This window comes from Salminus brasiliensis, chromosome 23 (assembly GCF_030463535.1).
Source record: "Salminus brasiliensis chromosome 23, fSalBra1.hap2, whole genome shotgun sequence".
Lineage (NCBI taxonomy): Eukaryota > Metazoa > Chordata > Actinopteri > Characiformes > Bryconidae > Salminus > Salminus brasiliensis.
In genome coordinates, this window is record NC_132900.1 from 12,924,299 (window position 1) to 12,948,619 (window position 24,321).

At 39.8% G+C, this 24,321-nt stretch overlaps 1 protein-coding gene across 2 annotated transcripts; it reads right to left on the reverse strand.

Annotated features, from left to right (window-relative positions):
* Window positions 1-5,590: 5,590 nt before the first annotated feature.
* Window positions 5,591-23,055, reverse strand: gpsm2 (G protein signaling modulator 2). 2 transcript variants are annotated; one of them, XM_072668685.1, is made up of 15 exons: window positions 23,014-23,055; window positions 22,378-22,414; window positions 14,712-14,933; window positions 13,857-13,992; window positions 13,489-13,628; window positions 13,170-13,293; window positions 12,186-12,301; window positions 11,475-11,630; window positions 10,981-11,089; window positions 10,572-10,701; window positions 10,350-10,426; window positions 9,531-9,710; window positions 8,317-8,497; window positions 7,918-8,150; window positions 5,591-7,181 (listed from the first exon to the last, which is right to left on the reverse strand). In XM_072668685.1, exons 3-15 carry the CDS (start codon window positions 14,930-14,932, stop codon window positions 7,035-7,037), a joined length of 1,950 nt encoding a protein of 649 aa, XP_072524786.1. In that variant the 5' UTR covers window position 14,933; window positions 22,378-22,414; window positions 23,014-23,055; the 3' UTR covers window positions 5,591-7,034. The 2 variants fall into 2 exon arrangements, with proteins under 2 accessions (XP_072524786.1, XP_072524785.1); XM_072668684.1 differs by lacking the exons at window positions 22,378-22,414; window positions 23,014-23,055 and adding an exon at window positions 18,147-18,226.
* Window positions 23,056-24,321: the final 1,266 nt, after the last annotated feature.

Here is a 24,321-nt window from a genome sequence, read left to right on the forward strand (position 1 = left end):
GCGCTCATTGCAGCAGAACAGTGGGAAGAATCGATTCGGTGAACTCAATCGAACTGGACCGATCACTCGTTGTGAGGAAGCCGCGCGCATTCCCGCCTCACCGCACCTGGTTTACGACACTCTGCTTTACGACATCACCTTTCTGGACCACCTCGCCCGGGTGGTCTTTAGCTGGTCTCTCTCTCTCGTTCTCGACGGAGGCTCGTGTGTGTGTTTAAAGCGTAGTAAAAATGTCTAAACACACCGTTTTGTTAGTTAAAAGCAGTGACTGTGTCCTACTGACCCTGTTGGCCGAGCCTCCGCAGATCAGAGCCATGGGGCTATATCAGCGTGTCAGTGTCTGGGTCTGAAAATGAAATAAACGCATGGTGTAACGTGGCAATACATACATAATATTAACATATTTATATTATATATAGTGAATATAAATAAGTAAAAATGACACCACATATTCAATAAATGTGTAATAACACATAACCTCATAATGATAATTATTTTATAATTATAAAAAATACACAGTCACTCTCAGTGATTTGCTGAGTGTTAAGGAACACCTTTATTATCAGGTGTTTAACAAGGCAAAGCTGCTTCAACTTCAACCTTTACCTTCCCACAAATCCTCCTGTCAATATGTGTGTGTGTTGTGTTGAAGGACAGAATGTCACTGTTTACAGTTAGTCAACAGCTAGGCCACAGCGTTAGCCTCGATACATTAGCCCATATGTAGTGAACACTGTATTGATCATGTCTGAATGTTACACACAGAGAGAAAACTTAGAAAACTGAACTGATGAACCTTATCTCACATTTACAGCTTAAACACATCCAGTTCTTTTGATTTTATTAAGTTGTAATTAGCTAGCAAGTTAGCTGGTCATGTCCCTGTTCCAGACATTACCAGGGTTGGTGCTTTCCTCTATTCATAGAGTCTGTGCTTAGATGGGAAAGCGTCTATAGCCTAAGGATTTTCCATGTTGCTGGTGAATGAAGATACATAATAATTCAATTGAAATGTTTACTTCATTGTTTAAATTAACTTTTATTGTACTATTAATTTTTATTGACACCATATTATTGAGGTCATACATGTATTTATTTATAACTACATAAGTTCATTTAATTGTTTAAAGGTTTTTCATTTATTATTTTATATTAAATGTAATATATTTATAATAAGCTTAACTGTATATATATATATATATATGTATATATATATATATATATATATATATATATATATATATATATATATATATATATGCCTGGTGCATTGTGGTCCCCTTTTTTATTTGAAGTCCCCTTAAAATAGAACTAGGGGAAACATGGTGCAGAATTTCAGAAAAAAGACACCTCTGCACCTGTTAAGCATGGGGTATGTGGTCATGCTTAAGCCTCGCAGTCAGTGGACATTTCAGACAAGAAGAAATTGAATTGAATACCAGCAATTACCATCATCTGTACGATGGGGGAAAAAAAGCTGAAGGATGAAAAGATCTGATGGGCAAAAGTCCCCAAAAAGTGTTTTAGCTGCTACAAAAAACATTGACAAAATGTGATACTTGCCAGTGGGGAATCATGCTTAAAATATTTGAAAAATATGGTAAAATATGCATGCCCTTGCTGAGACCGTGGTCATTTGGGGTACTGCACAGCTAATAGTAAGAAACAACCCTGATAATTACTGTAGATACAGAGATGTGGGCTTTGTATTGCAAAGAGACAGGGGTACTGCAAAGGGGGGGTTGTTAACTGAGTATCGTTCAAAATTGTTAGAGTTGTGGAGCTCATTGCAATGTCTTTTCAAGGGACCCAAAAGTGCTGGCAGCGACCCTGCAGAGAGAGCAGGATATAAGAAAATGTCCAGACCCTTTTTCGTCCTGACAGAACAGTGATGAAGTGTTAAATTGAACAGCCCTCCCGCAATCACACTTTAATATTGTTAGCAGATTAAAAATGACAAATACAGGCTCAGCACAATTACAGCTGCCGTGCTTCTTCTCTGTCTGAATTGAAACCATTAATTCTCACTCAAATCCAAAAGTGGAAAATAAAAGATGAGAAAAGTAAGCGGACAGACACTTCCCTCAGTCAGGCTTTGAGAATAATTGGAAAGAAAACTTCCCACACAAGAATGAATGTGTGAAGCAACCACAGGGACAAAGCATTACCACACAATAAAGCCATCACCAGGGGTTCACAGTAAGTGATAACAGTGGGTTTTGTTTGCTGGTGCTGGTGTCTTCTTATACTTCTCTACTTCTTTCTTTTCTAATGTTAAACATCAGTCCTGCTAGCTGTGCAAGCTGAATGATGGTATTATGCTCCCCTAGAGAAGTGTACTGTGTTTTCTTTGTAAGGGAACAAATCCATCCTGAGCTCTCAAGGTGGTGCGTTGGCACTAAAGAATAATGTAGTGTGAATATCTACACACAAAACGAGATGCACCTTCATTCAGGTATAGCCTTTGGAGTCATCCATATGGAGAGGGAAAGAGTTTACTTAGGATTTTTTTTGGGGTTTTTTTTGGTTTGTTTTTTTCCTGAAATGATGCAGCTGCACACACTAACGTGTGAAATGAGTCATTTAAAAATGCTAAATAAGGAAAACCTAAAAACAAAACAAAAAAAAAAGCATTAAAGCAGCATTATGTAACATTTTTACCACGAAATAACAGCTTCAAAATCACGTTGACGCTCCACTGACCCGTAATAAGGAGCGTAGTGCCACTATCGCTGCTACTCTGTACTCAGCACACCAGATACTTCACTATGTAACTCTGGTGATGCAAGCAGAAAATTGCTCACGAGACCAGAGTAAAAACAGATTTATGCTCAACGCTAAAACGGATGTAGCCTTCTGTCCCTACTTGCCATTAACTCTGTCCGTATTTGTTACTGCTCTGTTAACCCCATGCTTCACATCATGCCAGCATAAAGGACGCAAGGAAGTTGGCGGGCAGTGATGGTTACAACATTTGAAACTGACATGTTCGTTTTCATAGGAAAAGAGAACCTTAACACTGTGTGAATATTACCGTACCATGTCAGTCCATGTGCTTCTTTCACTTAAGATACTGGCCCTGTATCTCCCAGTCCTTGAGTCCTGCAGGGGTGGCTCAAAAAGTTCCACTTCCAGACTGTAGGGAGAGCCCAGGAGCAGGGAATTTCAATTCTTGCATAAAGCTGCTTTACAATATTGCTTAATAGTCATTCTTCCTATACACCCACTTTGTATGTCTATGCAGTGAGCTTATGCAGTTTTATCCAGTTTCAGTAACACAAACTGTTATGCACTGAATGTATATAAAAGGAATAACTGACACGTGCTTTTGATGTTCGTTTAATGTAGCTCCTACCTCATATTCCTCTCTACATGTACGTTTCCAACATCCAGCGCATCCCACAGGTGAACAACACAGGTGGCAATGCAAGGGATGCAGCCTTCACACGTCGCCACGCCTTAGGCACCCAACACCCTGCTGCCAGTTTGATTTGCCCTTCCTTGGACCATTGTAGGCTGATCGTGAGCACCCCACAAGACCACCTGTTATGGAGATGCTCTGGCCATGATTTGGCACATCACAGTCACTCAGGTCTTCATACTGGTCTACTCATGTATTCAACATGTAGACTATAAGAATCAACTGTTAGAGGGCTATAAACTGAGGAGCGGTGGAACGGTGTTCTCAGGAATGATGGTGCTCCATTCAATACTTGATGAGTTAGGGATGAGGTGGGGTGGGGTGGGGATCGTCCAACACCCAACTAGTGGTGTCGTTGTTGAATGCAACCAAATTCTTACAGCAATGTAGAATGTAGTAGAAAGTTACTCCAGCAAAAGCAGGATAAACATTAATAACCTTGACTTTGGAAAAAACTATGAATAAGGGGGGTGTCCTAATACTTTTGTCCATATAGTGTACATCCCAGACCTGCACCGATGTTACAGGATATGTAATATTATTATATGAGCATGATGTTTTGGCTCACTAGTGTACAATGTTTTGCGAGTCTGCAACCCCTATAAAATTCTTCAGACCTGTCTGGATTACAATGATACACCATGCGGTCATATTTTTATAGATCAATCAATCTATCTATGTATTCATTTAAAGTGATAATTGGTTTCATGCATCAAAGAACATCAGACAAACAATGACTTTGGTTTCAGCCAAATAATAAATTCTGAATAGATTTTAAGGGCATATTGGTTTGCAATTTTCAATCCAAATTTATTTGTATAGCACTTTTTAAATCTAATGAGGTATTGCAAGTTGGCGGCACACTTTTCTTTAAGGAGTCCAACATGGCAACATGACATGAAGAGTTTACCCCACCTATTATTATTTGTGAGAATTTAAATTACATTTACATTAACAGCAAAGCATATGTTCATTATAGGGATGTAAATTACCACGTATCGCAGTGTAGCAATCATTTTAGCTTGTGGTTAGTGTGGCTTGTGCATAGCATGTTCGACCACTAAAGAGTAGAGCTTTTGTTTTAACTGCTGATTTTTTATAACACACTCCATTTGTATATACTACATGGTATACGTATTGACACCTGCTCATCCTTGGTTTCCTTTTAAGGTATTTATATATATTAAAAAAAAATATTTTGTTGGTAACTATCTCTACTGTCCAGGGATAAAGGCTTTCTAGTTTTTTTTTCTAATTCTATAGGATTTAGACCTGGATTTACTGCTGGCCACTTCAGAACTCTCCACAATATGTTAAACAATTTCTGGGTGCTTTTTGAAGTATGCTTTGGGTCATTGTCCTGTTGCATGACCTCTTTAGATTTCATAATGACATGCACCCGGTTATCTAATGCCAGAAGCAGCAAAACAACCCCAAAACTGACGGTGAAAGCTGATGCTGTTGCATGCCTTGTGTCTGCAGATCAGCTTAAATTGTAGCCTCAACACTACAATGCTTAATAGGCAAACAAATGGTCTCTTCCATCCACATCCAGCAGGGTTGGCTACAGTGCCATAGGCTGCAGGCTGCTTAGTGACGTTCCTGTGTCCACAGTGCACAACATTAAGCTCTCTGGAGATTGACTTGTAGCCTTTAGATTGTTCATACCTTTCCTGTTGGACTTGTAATTCATAAGTAACCAGAGGAGGATGGGTCCCCCTTGTGAGTCTGGGTTCCTTACAAGGTTTCTTCCTCAAGCTCTGAAGGAGTTTTTCCTTGCCACGGTTGCCTTTGACTTGCTCACTGGTGGTTTTAATGCTTTGTTGATATTTACTAATTCCTGTAAAGCTGCTTTGTGATAATGGCAGTTGTAAAAAGCACTATACATAATTGTTTCATTTAGATGAAAATAGACAAAATGTGTCAATTGACCAAATCAGGACTGCCCAAACCAGTTGTTTGGAATACATAGATACATACACATGTTTAAGCTACTGAAGGCCTGATGAAGTTAATTCATCTACAGTGAGGATGCACACTTTGAACTTGACTGGAACCATAGCAGTTCTAAAAAGAGTGCTAATGAATCAGTGCTGTAATGGCTGCAGGGCGAGGGCAGAGATAAAAATCACACTGATCATGTAGTCTGTACAGTGCTGTTGTATTGAAATGTACAAATCACAATAAAGGACATTATTTAAAATAACTGCAATTAGTATTCCCCAAAATTGCATGAGCCCAAAGTTTTCTTAAAACAAACAATAACTTCCCCCCCCCCTGTGTACAGAATCCAGACATTCAAATGCTCATAATTACAAAAACAGTTATACATACTCCATTGTACCTGTGCTAACTAAAATAGCTAATGCAAAATCAATGCTAGTTCCTACAGCTGCAAGGCATTCCTTTTTATACACAATCTTCATGATAAAAGAAACAAAAACATAAATACAAATAAAACTGTAAAAAAAAATGCCTGTAGAGATAATCCATTGCTACTGTCATAAACATTCATACTAAATAAGCTTTATACATAAAAAAAAGGAAAAAAAAAACCTTTTTTTTTTACAAATTAAAAAATATATAATGCCATCGCTCAGAACTGGCATCATATTCCAAAACGCAGCTGTAAGTGTGCATTACTTTCTGCAATATAAGTAACACTTCATTAGAATATGAAGTAAACGCATTTCCAGAATACCAGGAGCTAAACTCCAGTCCTAAGTACTGTTGGGGATAAATATAATAAAACACAGAACAGGAAATGTAGTTTTGGTCAGTAGTGGACTAAACAGGGGTGGGGGGGGGGTGGGGGGTAGGGGTGAGAGAATATTAGCAAGGTCACTGTGCTGGATTGTGTGTGTGTGTGTGTGTATGTGTGTGTGTGTGTGTGTGTGGGGTGGTGTTTATTTGATTTTACAACACACACACGCGTTTGCAGTCAAATTGCAGTGGTCTACAATGCTGGACCGTTTGAGTGGATTTCAAAAGTGCCTCAGAATCAGAAAACTACTACCAGCTGGGCATCATTAAACCATGACTGGATTCTGATGTCACATCAGGACACCAGTGATTGACCCTGTTTCACAGTTATGCCCCCAAGTGCTCTTGCATTGCATGTTCTAGTGATGTCAAGTTTAACTCACTTTAAATGCCTGACCTTTGCTTTGTTAATTATCTCCTGAGTTGAGGCAGTTGTGCTGGGAGTGAGTAGAGGACTAAGATATGCTATGCAGAAGCACTTCAGAACCAAGACTGGGAAACAATGGACCCAAGCAGAGCGTTAAACCTATAGATGTGTTTCTGCATGCACATCTTGTTCACTCTACGTGCATGGAGTTGCTTTCCATTTGTGTTATTGACTGCAGGAGGAGTCAGAAATCAGAAACCATTTATCTGCAAGACAAATTTATCTGCAAATGTTAATAATGATCAACTGAATATGTATTTGATCAATAAATGTACACAAGACGTAGGTTATCCTACCACGGTAACCTCCATTGCATTGATAGCTGCCATTTTGAGAATAGAATTAAGCCTCTTCCAGATGCTTGGGTGATTCCTGACCTGAGACTCGCCCTGTATATAGATTTACTCTGCACAGTGCGGGTGTTCAGTGCACAGACGGTAACGTGACTCTCTGCTCGTCCATTCTCTTGGCCTGTGAGCGGAGGATGAGACTGAAAAAGTCCTCATCAGGGACGGTGGGGCCACGGGCTGGGGCAGGAGGAGCACATCTCTGATCATTTAACCGAGAGCCCTAATGGAGAATTAGTGGAACAGAGACAAAGAGGAAAGAGAAGGGAGCAAAGGAGAATTTTGTAAACTCTGCCACAGCATTTTGTCACTATGCTTTTAGGACTGCAGCACCCACTCTGTTAGTTCCCGTTACACCAACATAGGACATAAAGACTGGTTTCACAGGTATGCAGAAATACACTTATAGCTTTCTGCTGAGAACTAGAACAAGCACCCGTAAAGCTGACATTTCAGCAAACATGTGAGAAAAGGCTTGAACATGCAGTGTTTATATAGAGTACTATATGGAGCTGCTTGATGGTTTATATTAAACATTTGTGTCCACTGTTGTTCAAGGAATGTCCTCTTCTCAGAAACAACAATTTAAAAAGTCACAATGGAGCATTTATATTGGTCTGCTCACGAAATTTAGAAACAGCAGAACACATTTTTTTTATGCCCCTCCTCCAGTATTTAAATGAATTTTCATCATTCAAATTTGTTGGATGGAAGCCAGTGTATAGTTACACCCCTATTGATAAATAATGATAGGCAAGCATAACAGCAGGAGACATGACTAAATGTGGTCAGCAAGTGTCACTTTTACACTCCTTCACATTACATTTCCAACTGATTTGGTACAAGTAAGTTCTTAAACCTATAAATAAATAAATAAAAACAAATAAACACCAAACAATAATAGCTACACTGACATTCAACACGTTTGTGTAACAGGACTCTGCAACGCTTTCTCTTACCTGGCACTTCACCAGCATGTCAAAGAACTTGTCGTCTGGTTCTGAAGCATCGTCACTGGCCATCAGTTGGTTGAGAACGGCCTGTCTGTTGCTGCAGCTTTGGCTGGGTTGCAGGCTCCGCAGACCAGGTAGACTCCCTATGGCCCTCTGGTCTTCTAGCCTTCGGCCCTGAGCATTTGCCAGAGTGCCGAAAAATGCCTCCTGCCCTGGCGACACTGCTGACTCTGAGAAAGCTGGTGGGAGAATAGGCAGGGGAAGAGCAAGGCCAACTTGGAGATAAATTTAAATTTGTAAGGTTGGAATAGAAGAACTTTAACAGTACATGGAAAACTGAAATAGCCAGAATCACATAGAAATAGGATGTTATGTTGTATGAGTGCCTTTGTAACTAGCACTTACATTTCTTCATGCTTGTCGGTGGACTGGAAGACGCAGAAGAGGAGGAGGAACTGGAGGCAGCGCTGGCCTGGCGGCCCCGCCCCGTCTGAATAGAGCAACGCTGGTCATCCATCCTGTTGCCCTGGAAACGGCTCAGCAGGTCAAAGAAGCCTTCATCGCCCAACATATCTGCACTGGCACGCTGCAGGAAGTCAAAGGTCAAAAAGTCACAAATCTAGCTCGCTCACACCGATACATACATACAATAAATGTCAAACAAACAGATGTCAGAATTTCCCTATTCAATATTTGAGAATTCAAAGTGCAGAATTACGCATTATTCAGCATCTACCACACACAGACGCTCGGTTCAGACCTCCTGGCACCACATGAACTGCAGTAACATATCGCTTGCATAGCTAACACTCTCCTACTATGAGAACAACTACTTGTTTGCAATAAAATGCCATGACTACAGAGAAGCACCGGTTGTGCTGTTTGAGTGTTTGTATCCAAGGACAACAATGAAAAGCAATAAACGGATGAACCCAAGACCTACTACTTTGCAAAAATGCCAGTAAAAGTGAAAGTGAAAAACTCCTTTTGTGTGAAAGCAAACCAGCGATATTAAGCCCCTACCCTAAACAAGCCCAGAATCGGCCTGGGCGCGGGCTTCGGAATACAAGCGTGAACACTTTTACTGTAAAGTTGTCCTGTTAGAGATTTTGTAAGAGATTCAAATCATGTTACACAGGTAGGAAAACGGAGCGTTACAAAGTCTTGCTCAAGCACTTGCTTAAGACAGGGAATTGAACCCTAGTCTGCCATGGAGAAGGTGATGTTGATACTACAACTATTCTACACCAAACACTAGATGTGTAATATTAGCACAATTCCTTATCGTAACTGTATAGAGCATTCTGACATTCTCCATATGTGCCAATCAAATGGCCCATCTATGAACAACTGAACATATATATATATATATCTATATATATACATACATATCTATATATATATATACACACATACATATCTATATATATATATATATATATATATATATATATATATATATATATATATATATACACACATACATATCTATATCTATATATATACATACATACATACATATCTATCTATATCTATATATATCTATATCTATATATATATATATATATATATATACATATCTATTCTCTCTATTCTTCAGACAGCATTAAGACACTCACCTTTTGTGCAGGCTGGTTCTGAGGGGTCTCCAGAGTGTTGCTGGTGTCCTGAAGAACTTTAGTGGAGCTGTTCTTGGTCTTCTTCCCTCGCAGACGGTTCATGAAGAACAGCTTAGAAGAGGACTTTGACAGCGTGGGCTTCGATTGCTTACCGAAAACTTCACTGCCCCACTTCTGACCCTGCACAGGGACAATAGAGACAAAGACTTAATGCATAAACTCTGCTGCACCAGTTATACAGTTATACGCTCCTATATACTCAATAGCACGTCAGTTCTTACTATTTTCAGCCCTGCACAAATTGTTATTTTCTGTGGTCTAAACAATGTTGCTCAGTTGTCAAGTCCTTTATTCGCTGAACTGTTTGTGTGTGTGGGGTGGGGGGGGGTCTTCAGCAAAGTTAGGAGAGTCTGGAGGTTTGAGAACAGTGGTAGCAGGTGTGTGGCAATGATGTGCAACGGTTTGAAGTTAGTAATGTGATGTGATGAATCATGGACCAGGATTTGCCATGGTCTGACTGCTGGGGTTTTCAGTCTGTCTGTGAAAGATTTCAATCACCCAGGTCACTGTGCCCTGGGTGTAATCTTACCCTAATTAATTCAATCTCTCAATAAATCAAAAGCTTATTTGCCTTGCCTCACTACTACTATGCAGTAGAAATGTTGGACTTTATGTTCCGTGTAATTATTGGCAGAGATCTCAGAGTTTGAGTGCAAGTGTCAGAGTGTGCTTGCAGTCGATATAGTTTCAAACCAAGGTCAAATTGAGGTTCAAATTAGTGTTTGCAGACGTAGGGTTGGTCAAAGCTAAAGTACTCACGTTGAGCTTGTCTGGCGTAAGTTTCATCAGCTCCAGGTTTTCCATGCTATGCCGTCTGCCTGTCCTAGGTCTTGCTCCTGGGCAAACAAACAGCCCTATTTATTTATGGTGCCACATTTATCATATGAACAGGTTTAAACGGCTTTCACTGCACATTTCGTCTTAAAGGACAAGTTTTTTGCTGTTTTTAAAAAACTGTTATTATACAGTTTAGCATCTTACCATGCAGATTGTAGTCAATTTCTTTGTTCTCTGATAAGACAGAATTGTTGGTGCTGTAGCTGAGGCCAAGGACCATCTGGAGGTCAGACACATTCATACGGGCAGTCAGCTCACCACTGCGGTCTCCGGTCTAAATACAAATACGAACAGTGCATTTCATTACATAACATTCAGCTTTATTTGATTAAATGTTAGTGTTGTGGTGTATTAAATGCATTAAAATGTAAGAATTTTGTCAGAGGTTTCTAGTTTAAAAACAAAAACCCAATTAGGACTGTGTTTTCTACATGCTGCATCACATGAACTTCACCAACACTCTAAGAAAGGGTTCCAATACTTTTCTTTCCACTATTCAAAAATTAAAGCTGCCCTAGAAAATGTTTTTAAAGCAAGAGTTGAAATTGTTTACCTCTTTAGAGATTTCCAAATGTCTCTCAGCAAAGTGCATGGCCTGATCGTGATTCCCCAGTGCTGTGTGAGCATTACCTAAACTCCAGCAGGCACGGCCTTCACCGATCCTGTAAACGCACACAGTGTGTTTTGGTGGGTTTTTTTTAATTGAGATGAATGAATCTTGGTGTGTTAGAACGTGTTAGAAACCGTTCACATGTTAATTGGGCTGGGGTAAAACTTTTGGGCTTTTTGTAGATTTTTAAAGCATCTAGGCAAAGGTATTGCAATATAGCCGCCATTTCCTCATTGCAAACAGTCAAATAACTTACTAACTTTTGCTCAGTTATCATTTACAGTATTAAAACATGTTGACAGCCATATTCAGAGCCTTACTTACATTTAGGAAACTAGCTAGCTATTAAACCCTTAATAGGCTAGCTATTAAACCCTTGTTGTAGTTTTAATAATACTCACTAGTAGGTAAACAGAGAGACTTTTTGTACCATGTACCTGTCGTTGAGGTCCTGAGCAATGATGAGATGTTTGAGGTGATAGTCGATGGCTCTTTCATAGTCCTGCAGTAGTGTGTAGGTGTTGCCCAGGCTGTAGCAGGTCTGAGCCTCCACTGCCCGATCCTTTAGCTGCCTCGCCAACTGCAGAGCTCTCCTGGTAGCAGCCACAAACACACAGAAAGATATTACCATACAAACATAATATGGTTTAAGGCTTAGTTAAGTTTTTTAAAAAGGAAGACTCTTGAGGTATCAGCATTAAAAAGAAGAGTGGCATCTCTATTATTACCCATGTATTCAAACACTGCCTATTTACCAGCTGTACCATGCTTGTGTAGCTGAATGCTATAACAGAACCTACCATTATTTAGACTGAAAGAATTGAGTACACAAATGCCAGTAAGCTGATGGGGGGTAGCTTTAATAGTAAATGGTAATAGTAAAAAAAAAAAAAAAAATACTACCAGCTAAATATGACCACTTAATTATTCACCACAGTAATAAATAAAGTACTAACTGCCACTGGACCTGCTAGAGTACACACTGGCCAATAAGGTGGTACTGGTGAGGGGCACAGTTAGCAGTAGCTAAGTTTATTTAGATGGGGTCAGTAGGCCAACAAACGAAAATTTAGGAGAACAAGATGATGGATATAAATGGACTGTATTATAAACAGGTCAACGGAAAAATAAGTGAACTGGTGACTCACTTGTAGTGCTCAGCAGCTTTCTCAAACTCCCCCAGGAAGATGTAGGCGTTTCCTAGGTTACAATAGGCCCGCCTTTCAGCTGGCCGATCACCAAACTCTTTAGCAATGAGGAGTCGCTAAAAAAATATATAATATATATATAAATAAATTAAATGCAAATTTCCATTTATTACCTCTCATATTCCAGCATCTATAAGTATTTAGTACCACATATCGGTACCGATGGGGATCAGTGTCAAAGGACATAAAAAAATAAATATGATCAACCCTGTAACAAATCTAGCCTAAAATAGAACACTGTGAGGCGATCGCATTAGCTGTGCATTTCTTTCTATGGGGTAGTGGACAGTGAGTAGGTTAAGCAATTTAAGCATGACAGGCTACTTGTAGGCGTTCATCTTAATCTGAACACTTTAATTAAAATGTACATTTTAAGGCTTAGTGGTTTTTAAAGAAGACAACTCACATTGGTATCAGCCTTCAAAGAAAAAGTGGCATCTCTATTACCACCCACGTATTCAAACACCGCTTATTTTCCAACTGGACTATGCTTGTGTAGCTGAATGCTATTACAGAACCTAGCATTATTTAGGCTTGAAGAATTGATGAACACTTAATATTAGTACTAACACTTTCAATGCAACAGCAGAAACATTCACTCTCCAATCCTTGTTTTTATCAGCCTACTTATAATTTCTTAACATCTGATAATGGTCCATATTGACATACCATGGTAATTGCTGTCTAATTCTGCGGACCAGGTTGCATATTCATATTCTAATCTTTAAAAAGTGAACTGACTTTATCAGAACTAATCAATTTGTAAGACAAAACATTTACACACTGTACTTTATATTTTAGAACATGTATTGTTATATAGTTAGCCCCATTTAATTGCACTGGACATTATAGCAGCTATTGGAACTTTTAGCACCTTACAATGTTTCAGTCCCCATTTTCATATCAGTTGGGAGAAAGCTTTACCTGTTGGTGGGAAGACACAGCATTGCGGAAGTTGCCAAGCAGGTAATGAGTGTTCCCCAGGTTCCCGCAAGTGCGCCCCTGAGCTGCTCGGTCTCCAAGTTCCTTCACGATGCACAGATTTGCCCTGCAACAGCACACTGCCCGTCAGGTATAATACAGTGATATTTCACTATTCTTATGTGACCCTAAAGCTCAGATTTTCTACAAACATTAACACAATCAACAACAAAATACAAAATTTGTGTCCCATTGGTTATTCAAAAATTTGCCCCCCATGACTGTCATTAGTACTAAAACGCGCACATACACACAAACTTACTCGTAGTACTCTGCAGCCTTTGTAAGCGCAGCGCTGACCTCCTCTGGGAAGTTTCCAGGTTCTGAATCATTGCTGCAGGTGCTCTTTCCTTTGGCGTGGTACACATTCCCAAAGTTATACAGAGCTCTGGCCTGCCCCATCTGCCACAACAATAAGGACAATACATACACAGTCCTTTTTGCATTTTGTCACCAGTAATAGGCATGTTTGCAGTTAAGCTATGTATACAAACATGGATACAAGCAAACATTAACAAGTGTAAAGTAAGTAGTTAAAAGTTTTCAGGAATGCACAAAGGGCAACATTTCAATCTTTTACTGTTAAAAATAAATACATGTGCTCCGTTGCACTGTGTGTAATGTGCTGACCTTGTCCCCAGCATCTTTGCTAATGTCCAGGTGCCTCTGACAGAAGACAACAGCTTCATCAAAGCGCCCTAATGCCTTCAGTGTGTTCCCCAGGTTACCACTGGCTTTTGCCTCGCCTAGCAGGTCCCCCATTGTTCTGAAAAGCCACACAACAGGACACATGAACATTAGTCTTTTACAAGTAAAAGATTTGGACTTTTACTGAAAAGCAGAAAAGAACAGCAGCAGAATGGGACCTACTGAAAAGGTCAGGGACCTTCAGTGTGACACAGACACATGATGGCACCTTTTCAGACACATGATGGCACCTTCAGGTCAGTTCATTAAATTGCCTTGATCTGCCAGTGTTGCCCTTGTCAACTGCAAGGGCTTCTATTATGAAGTAAAAACATCAAGGAACAACTACAGCTCAGTGTTAGTTCACATAAGCCCACAGAACAGAAACATTTAGTGTTGAAATGTTTAAAATTGTCTTTGGTTGCAAAACGCATTTATGAGTACTAAACTGCCTCTGGAAGATACATAAGCTTAAAAACTGTTTGCTGAGGGCTTCATGGATTGGCTTTCCATGAGTGAGTAGCCACATGGAATACTAAGATCATCTTGTGCAATGCCAAGCGTTGGCTGGTATTACACTCTGAAATGGAAAAGTAGTCCCTGAATTGATAAATCATGCTGATGGACAAATATGGATTTGACAGATGCCAAGAGAGCTCTACCTGTCCAAATGAAACAAACCAATTGCAAAGTTGTCTTTTCCTTGGAGGCACATAAACATATGCTCAGACATGTTTATGCAGAGTACGAGAGCGAGTGATGCTTTTACGAGTATCTTTAAAAGATGTGTGTGTATACCTGGTTAGTGTTAGGTCATGATGGTGAAACTCCAGAGCCTTGTTGTAGTTTTGCAGATGGAAGTAAGCATTGCCAAGCTGGCTATAGATGGCGCTCAGCACCTGTAGGTCCTCCGTGCCCACTTGTATGGCAGCCTCGAAAAACGACACACCTCCACTGTAATCGCCCACTTTACACAGGCGCTCTCCTTCCAGAGCCAGCTCCAGACAAGAGGCCTCCATCCTAAAGGGCACAGAAGAGAGATCATGTGAGGGATCATGACACTCTAGCAGCAAATGCTCAACTAGTTCAACTGGATCTCAACCCATTGGACTGGACAGGGGTTTTAGTAATGATTATTCATGCTTGGGTTAAACCACACCAACAAGGTGGACAGTTCTTTTTCTCAGTTGCTAAATTATGTTTGCATTGTACTAATTAACATTCCAATATATACGGCTGAAGAGCATGTACATGAAGAGTTACAATAGGCTACAGATTTCCCCACATAATGAGAACGAGCCTTCATTAAAATTCCACAAGCTTATTTGAATTCATTTTGGACCTAATGAACTTTACACAAAGAAATAAAGGGAATAAGTGACTTCTGTCCTCTTCAGTCACTGGTTGGAACCTGCAATTTCCTTAAGGTTTTGTAATACGTAAAGATAAAAACAACATTCCTGCCTTGTTAATGAACCAGACAAATGTTGCAGTAAGCCTTCTTAACAAGGCCACACCCAAGTGCATGACAGGATTATTATATTAAGAGGATATTCTCATAACACCATTATAACCTATACTGGACAGCCTGACATGAACGATGCATCAAATTGAGATGTCTACGGCCATTTCCACTTTGCAGTTCCTTTCCTTTCTACTAAAATACTACTCTGTGATCAGAACTTCAGCCAATTCTCCCACTTTGGAAACAGTACATCCAAAGTAATCAAACTTGGCCGGAGTTCATCATAACCATTTGTCCATTGCATCCAAATTCCTCTCAAATCCTTCACAAATCCAAATCTCCACATCACTTCAACTCTTTGGATGACTAAACCATCTATGCTACAGCGCCTACCTGCTGCCTTTCACACAATCACAGAACAGGGACCATCTGATGGGCATCTAACAAGTTTCCGCTGCGATCGAGCTGCTCTGTCCAGCACTTTGGACTCACTTAAAACCCCTGAAGATGTTTCCACGGGGGGCGTACTGGCCAAGAGTAGCCGCTGCCGATATACAAACATCACAAACCAGGCAGACACCAGCCTGTTTGATAAAAATCGCACGCAAAACCTCACAAAAAGCTCAACGTAAAGTAAGAAACAAGAGAAGAATAATAAGTATTCTGTCTACAAGCAGAGCTGGCTGTACTGGAGAGCAGAAATTGTGACAGGCTTTGACAGGAACTGCTGTGCTCAGCGCTTTCTCGGCTAATCAGATTGAGTCTTAACTTTCCTGTGTAAGCTGTGATTAGGGAACACAGAGTTAGAACATTAAACCTAGAAGTTATACTAAACAGTGACGTTACAGAACTCTAAATTAGATTTAAGGGTGTTCGCCGTATGTAGATTAGACAATTTTATCAATTCATTAAAGATAAATAGCAGCTGAAAAGGTCTTATGTTAATATGATAAGGTTTCCATTTTGACTTAATTTGAGCATTCAACGTTACAAATGTGATCAAATGATCTACCAACAAGCCAAGATGTTGGCCACATGCTACTTAAATCCCCATTGAAACTTTGACACAGTGCTAAACAGATATACACTGTGCTAATGACCTACTCTACATTAGCAGTATATAAAAGAAATGCAACAAACAGACTTGCTCTACCTGAACTCTTGAACAGCCACAGCAGCAAAGAGAGCCGCTATACATTTAACACTTGATCTACCATTAGTGAACGGCATGTTTTGTGGTTATCGACTACCGGTACTAGAACTACACAGCTAACATGAGTTTCACCAGCAGCGCCTTCACATCTCGGGAAAGAATGTGGAATAATCTGATTTGTTTCTGGGTCATGCTCAATGCATGACAGCCCATAAATCCAATGCCATGTTTAGCAGTGGCACATATCTGCCCCGTCCTTTGTAACAAGCAAAGCTATGACCAAAAACATTTGACAAAAGATGACTAAACTATGTCGTGATGTAAAATGGCATTGGGTTCTAATCAAGAATAACCAGCGAGAGCCAGCTAAACTGATATGTACATGCATTCAATTCATGTAAAAAAAAGAAAATCACCTGCAATTTCTTTTTCCTAAATAATAGATCAATATTCTAATAACTAACAAACAACAACAACAACAACAACATGGAGAGCTTGAACGCTGTCGTGGTTATCCGACTGTCAGGAACAGAAATCTAAAACCATTTCAAACAATCAATACAGGCCAACATAAAGGAAGGTTTGCATGAAACCGCAGCTGATGAGGCTTGCCAGATGGGCACACAATGGGAAATAATAAACCATAAATGATTCAGTGCAGTATTAAATATTGAGGACGCTGAAAGGAGCTCTCCTCTCTCAGAGGCACACCTGCCTGCCCTCACACTGGGACTGATAGTAATGCAAGCAACAGGTTCAACACATATAGAATTACTGGTCCTACAACAGCCTCAATCAACTCAGGGAAGGGAAGGAAAAAAAAAATGAATAAATAAAATATCAGCAATAGTCTCAGTGACTTAGTTTAAAAATAAAAAAAAAGAATGAACTACTGCTCTTTAACTAAGCCTTTATAATTATTATAATCAATAAACTAAAACACCTGAAATAATTCACTAAACCAGACATTTCTCAGCTTTCTAACAACTTAAGTCAGTGGGTTTAGTTATTTTTCTACGCAACATGTGCTGAAGTGAATTTACGTTTAATTGTACACTTGTTGAAATAGGTCTGAATGAATGGTTATGCCGGTCTGATATCATTATATACATCATGAAGGTCTAATGCAAAAATTAATAAATGTTGTCCTTTGGCAAAGTGCCAGGAGAAAAAAACAAAAACAAAAAAAAAACAAAACACACCACCACCAACAAAACGAAGTCAATGCTGTAGAGTACATTAAATCAACCGTATAGTAGAAATGTGGCCAGTGGTGGGTAATATGACAATATTTGATCAGTTTTGTGATCAACTGAGCAGGCATACCTTCAAACAATACACTTCCAGTACTTGTACAACATTGAACAACTGCATAGAAAATGACAAAAACAGCCCAATTCCTGTTTAATTACATATAAGGCCGGGCGGTACGTGAAACATTCTCTAACAGGTTATTCTTAGTATTTAAGTGTGGCACTACAGGGACTAGAGAAAAGTCGGAATAACGCCGGAAACTTTTTTTCCTCTGCGCGGGTGCTTTGCCTAAACGATTGCAAGAAGAACTAATGCAAGAATTGGAATGAAATGCAGCATGACATAATGCTGAGGTGCCTACCTGTAGCAAACATGAACAGCATTCTCCTCATCCCCCATTCTAGCCACTGAGCCACTTGCAGCCATTGAAGTGCATAATAAACAGAGCGATCCCAGTTAGATCCGTTAAAAACGTCCAACAAAGAAGAAAAATATAAAAAGTGTCACAAAGTGCTTAAAAGTTACGTTACTCCAAAAAAAAAAAAAAAAAAATAATAATACTAAAAAAAAAAAGTTAAAAAGTGTCTCGATTTTTTTGTTTCCAATGCCAGAGTCTTCAATCCCAGCGCAAAAAAGAAAAAAAAAAGAAGTATATAGAAAGTCACAGATCCTGGTTCCCGGAGTGTGGTTTTGGTTTGGTGTGTGTGCGTGTGAATGTGTGTTTTATCCAAGGGAGTCTTCCGGACCTCTCTGTGAAGAGAACACAAGATGTGAAGCCTCATTCTGTGCGTAATGCCATGGCAACACCCACTGAGCAGCGGCCACATGCAAGGCTCTGTGTGTGTGTGTGTGTGTGTGGTGTGTGTTTGTTAGCCCCACACCCATTGCGGCTTCTGTGTATGCTCAAGCTGAATCAAAGCGGTCTGTCCACTTGAGATTTTGTGTGTGTGTGTTTGTGTATGATCAATACAAACAACACTTGTTCTACTGGCCAGAACATTACACACTACATGAAAAAGCAGGGAGACTTGCGGAGCCCAGCCCACAGCGATTCCCAAACCCAATTTGTTTACACCAGCACCAAGCAAGCTTAGAATAGCCGCCTTCCCAGAAAGGGTTAATGGTTCTTTATTCAACGACTGGATTACCTTTAAAAGCCCCTTGATTTTACTCAACTTGGAAGAACCTGTTCACTTGTTTATACTTGATCTTGTAAAATTCCTTCAGTTTATTTTATTAATTTCACATGATAAACAATTTTAGTTTACCCATTACTTCTCTCTTTGCCACATACATGTTTTTCTTTCTTTTTTCATATTTTAATCTTCATCTTACCCTGGGATTTGAGATTAGTTTGTCTTTATGTGTGTTATTTTATTATTATTATTTTATATATTTTTATTTATAGATTTTATATATTTTTTTATGTGTGTTCGTGATTTTCTTGGGTACCTTAAAAAGGTAGTTATGTATTAATACATTCAATTATTATTCTAATTTTTATAATATTATGAATACTAAATACTAATATTTTTTAAACTAGAAATGCACAAACGCTGCAATTGTGGGTGAGCGCTGCATAACATTTATATGCACACACTGAGCCAACTTGAAGAAAATGTTGATATTTTGCTGCAGTAAAACATCTAATGAATCTGTTCTTCATAACTACAACAACTGCATTAAATATTGATTTCAAATATCATCCAAAATTATACAGTCCATTCTTTGACCATTTTCCCCAGTTTGAAATCATTTATAAGGTTTATGTAGGAGATCATGTGTCAAAAACAGTCATAATTTGTATATGACCATTTTCTTACCACTTTTTACCCCACTGAATTAAACAGGGCACCATTTAAGACCGTTATATGCTAATGATCTCTGTTTTGATTGGCTGTTCTGTTTGTGACAGGCTGGTTTTGGTTTAGACTTTTTTTTTGTGGGCCATATGAACTGGGGAGGAAGCTGCATGTTTTTGGACCTTTAAAGTGATGAGTTTACCATGGTACAGAGCCCTTTAAATATCTGTACCTTTATACCTTGCTTTGACGATCTTATTAATCTTATTATAATATAATATTATAATATCATCTTTCAGGAATACTTGTGTGTGCCACACTGTAAATGAGGGTGCTCCCATAATGCATACTGGCTTTAAATAAAGCTTCACCAAGAACCACTACGGTAGGCGCTGGCTCACATCCATAAGGCACCCTCTTACATGGCAACAGTTTGCACACTTCACACACACTTCAGGCCCACAGATATCCCTAAAATAGCACATCCTTTCTTTTTTTTTTTTTACAGGTAGGGATTTCTGCTAAAGTCCCCTAAAGTGTGATGAATACTGCTCCATTTTCAGATGTCTTTAAAAACGTGCGTCATTTAACAAGCCTACACAAAGATGTGTCAGCAGCACTGGGCTAATCTATGAGTAAACTAATCAGCTTGGTTGGATGACAGGAGACGCATTTACTCTAATTGTGGCTGGAAAGCATAAAGAGGCTCAGACGAACTTTGTAAAAAATAAAATTAACCCTGTTGTAGTGTCCACTGATGATCTTGGTCATACTTTAAAAAAATGAAACGCCTAGAAAGCGGCCTGATCTGCACACAAGACACTAGTCCAACAGTTACACTCAACAGTAACAGGTTCTTCATGGGTTTCTAATAAAGGCAACGGCTCTATATAGAACCATAATGCAAATGGTGAATCTAATAAACTAATAGTGTGAAAAACCAACAAGCTTCTATTCAGATCATATATTGAAAAGCCTTTAGTCAGAAGTACCCCAATCATTGAAGACTGTTCCAGTATCAGACTGAAACCAAACCACTGATTATTTAGACAAGAGGAGACTTGAATTTGGCCTCAAAGAAAATGCAACGCAGAACAAAACGTGTGACACACAGGATGTGTCAACTCATCAGAAAGCAAAGGCTGTTAGCCATGTACTGTTGCCTCTACCACACACACACACACACACACACACACACACACACACACACACCTCTACTGTCAAACAATTCAGCCTCACTCACTACACTTAAGTACAAGTTATTGTGTTATATGACATTCTCATGATTTTACAAGGTTAACCCAACTGTCCTTTAAGAGGAATTCCAGTGCTTTGTTTTCCTGCATAATTTAATAAAAACTATGTAAACAGAGTCAACAGGAATGGACAGACGTAAAATGGTGCATTATAGAAAAACTTACTGACTGATTTCTGACCAGGGGTCGATGCACATGTCTTTTACTATTTTTACTATGACAACACCTCAGACATCTGGCAGTGTTAGCGCACCCATTTCAATAATGAGTTAATTAACGTTTCAGTTTACATCTGGTTCCGATCACCAACACTATGAACTAACCTGACTTGGCAAGTTACTCTATAACGACAAACCCAATTTCCTGTGACTAGTATCTGGGCTGTATCCGGATAAAATTTTAGCCACATGGTTGTAAAATGCATATCAGGTTAGTCAGACTGAAATCTGATTGCTGTGAGGTATGGAACATGCAAATCTGCACATTTTGCAGCAAGTACTGCTGGTGTTTTGGTTGTCGAACATGCCTTGGGGAGACCGAGGTGTTTACACTGCCAGAACATGTGGCTCAAATGCATCCCAGACCACCTTCTGGAGTGGTTTGAGTGATCTGCTTTAGTATTGGTTTTAAAGGAGTCTTGGGTGTGTTTACGGTTGTACTTTTAAGTGGCTCGGCCTTATCCAGATATAATCCTGATACTCAAAACAGATTAATATCCATGTGGAAATGGGGTCACAGTGATCGTTTTAATAAGACATGGCCACGAGATTATATATTGAGGCCACAACATATGTTTCTAGTGGCCACAAAAACAAATTTGGCCAACCCTTTACTAGAAACCACAGTTTCTACATAGTTTTCACATTTTGACCACATAACATATGAGAAAATCTGTGAAATTATCCCAAACAAAGTCAACCAGTCAACACGTTTGGATATTTGGCGTTTTTCCACCACATTAACCTTGTAGTTCTAGTTCTGTTAATCACTCGCCTTCTCCTGTCGACATGCTGTCAACATAAAAAACCTGTCAATCTGCCAGGGTAAACAGCCATTCTCCTGCACATCACAGCACTGTCTTCCATCTACCATCACACTGTATTAAACTGTTGATTGTAAATCTAGCCGTTCTGTAGCAGTCAGGCTGTAGATTTTTGTGTGTGCGTGTGTGTTTGTGTAATTTTAAGCAAGCAGTTACAACTTTTTGGGGGAATATTTGGCTATATGTAGTCCCAATGCCATACACACTTTATATTTCGCCTACAGTTGCCACCTACCGTGTGCCAAGAGGGTGTGTATGGCAGTGCAACCATACCAGACCAAAACTAAGCTAGATCTGAAAGACATACTGCACCGCAGGGTGAAAACTTTGCCAAAGCTGCTGAACAATGCTCTTGTATGCGTGTGAGCTCATGTATAGAGGGATACGCCTTAACTGATTCCTTAAACAAACAGAAGCAGCAGCAGCATAAGACCACCTGGCTGGCATAAGAAAGCTGGCTAGCAGTGCATTAGGATGGCACACCATACTAACCTGAATATGCTGAGGCAGCCTGGGCTTGGAAGAAGACCTGCACAGGGAACATAAAGGGAAAAGGTTAATAAGACAGCTTTGAAGACATTACTTTTTGGAAAACTAAAAAGCTAATAAGGTTTCAAGCTGTCAGGTGTTTAGATTTACTGATGACAAAATAAAAAGCCAAAACCTAACAATGTTAAAAGCAAAACGTTTACCAAAATGTTCGTCAGTTCACGAGCTAGCTAGATAGCTATATCTAGATAGCTAAGGTCAGCTGCTGAAGATGCCCCCTAGCCAAGTAAAGTGCACAATATACCGGTCAGTAATATTAGCTAGTTAGTCAACAGTCAGATAAACAGAAAGCTAGAGTCTGAGTGTATTTAGCCAGCTACAGTTTAAGAGTCTAGATTAGTAGCTCACTGCTGTCTGTGTGTGAAATAACCCGATAAAAATGTGGTTTAGAAAAACGCTTGTTCAACGACGATAAGCAGAACGTTAGCAGCTACACGTTACCGCTGGCTCCCTTCCTTCACGCAGGGCTCGTCCTTTCAAAAGTTAGCTAGCTACTAGTTAGCGCTACGCTCAAACGAAACTCTCTAACACACGATAAATAAAAACATCAGGTCGAAATGACCTAAAACACGCGTTTACCCGCAGTTATCTCGGCTTTTTTGTTCCGACTTTAACTCAATCTGCCCTGAGAAGTTTCACACTACACAACACCGAGGAGGCGAACTCTCTCCCTGGCCCTCCAGCAGCCAATCGGCAGGGAATAATTCAAAGCTGGCCACGCCCCCCGCGTCACCGGTTCTCCACCAATGAGATTTGAATGCCGGCTCTCTGGACACGACGACGGTAAACGTTAAAACGTAAAAGTTAATGGAGGGATTTAGGGACCCATATTAGTGATTTTCCAGTGCATTAATGTGCGATTTTGTGTGAGATTAACCCCGAAAAAAAAACCCGAACTCTTAATAAGCTGCTCTTCAGCAGCGCTGAACTTTTTGGACAGACGTTTCGACGTCTTGGGGAGGCTTGGCGTTACCAAAGCAACCAAGCCCCGCCCCGCTCTTGGAGCAGCCAATCCAAGGCGTTAAAGGGCAGACGGGCGCGTGCATTATTTACGAGAGGTTTAGATGGTGGCTAGAAGTGAGTTGTAACCCCAGCCGAAACGTGTGCTATGTCATGTGTCTTTTGCCTCTGCTATACGAGGATTGAGGATGTCTGTTGTCAGGGAGGCCGGACACTAACAGAAGCATGTCCTCAAAAGGTAAGTGGACTTTTTTGGGTTGATTGAGGTTAAAGTCATGTATCCGTGTGTAGGACTTTCTCCAGTGACACTTCTGCTCTAGTGGCTATTCACACCTGTCATGGCAAACCATTTGAACCATGCTTAGCCATTTGAATCCTGGGTTTATTTTTCTGTCACTAATCATAATGCAGAAACTACAATGAATGATTTGGTAACCACAGTTCCACATAGATCTATTTTAGGGCCCATAATCCCTAAAAATAATAATTATGAGAGTATTGCAATTGTGAGGGTGCAGAACTGAAGGGTGGGCCTATGTACAGGGTTTAAATGGTTCAAGCACCAGCTCGTATCATCAATGTCCACTAGTGCTGTCATGATGCCGGATTGTCTTTACATAGTAATGATTAATATAGAAATCCTTTATGTCAGTTGTGAGGAATTTCACAAATGTCACGATCAGTATATATGGCTGTATCAGTGTTTTCAACAACACTAATGCACACCTCGCTTCTGTGTAATCTGTGGTTGCTAAGAAATGGCCGGGGAAGTACCTGCTCAGAGACTTAAGACCAACAAGGGAAGAAGCCGCCGGGTTGGTTGTGAAGGGACTACAGAAGAGGACAAAGAGGACGTGGATGATGAGGCCGATGCTGAGAAAGCCCCCTCAGTGCTTTGGGAGAAGCATTTTCAGCAGAGTATATTTG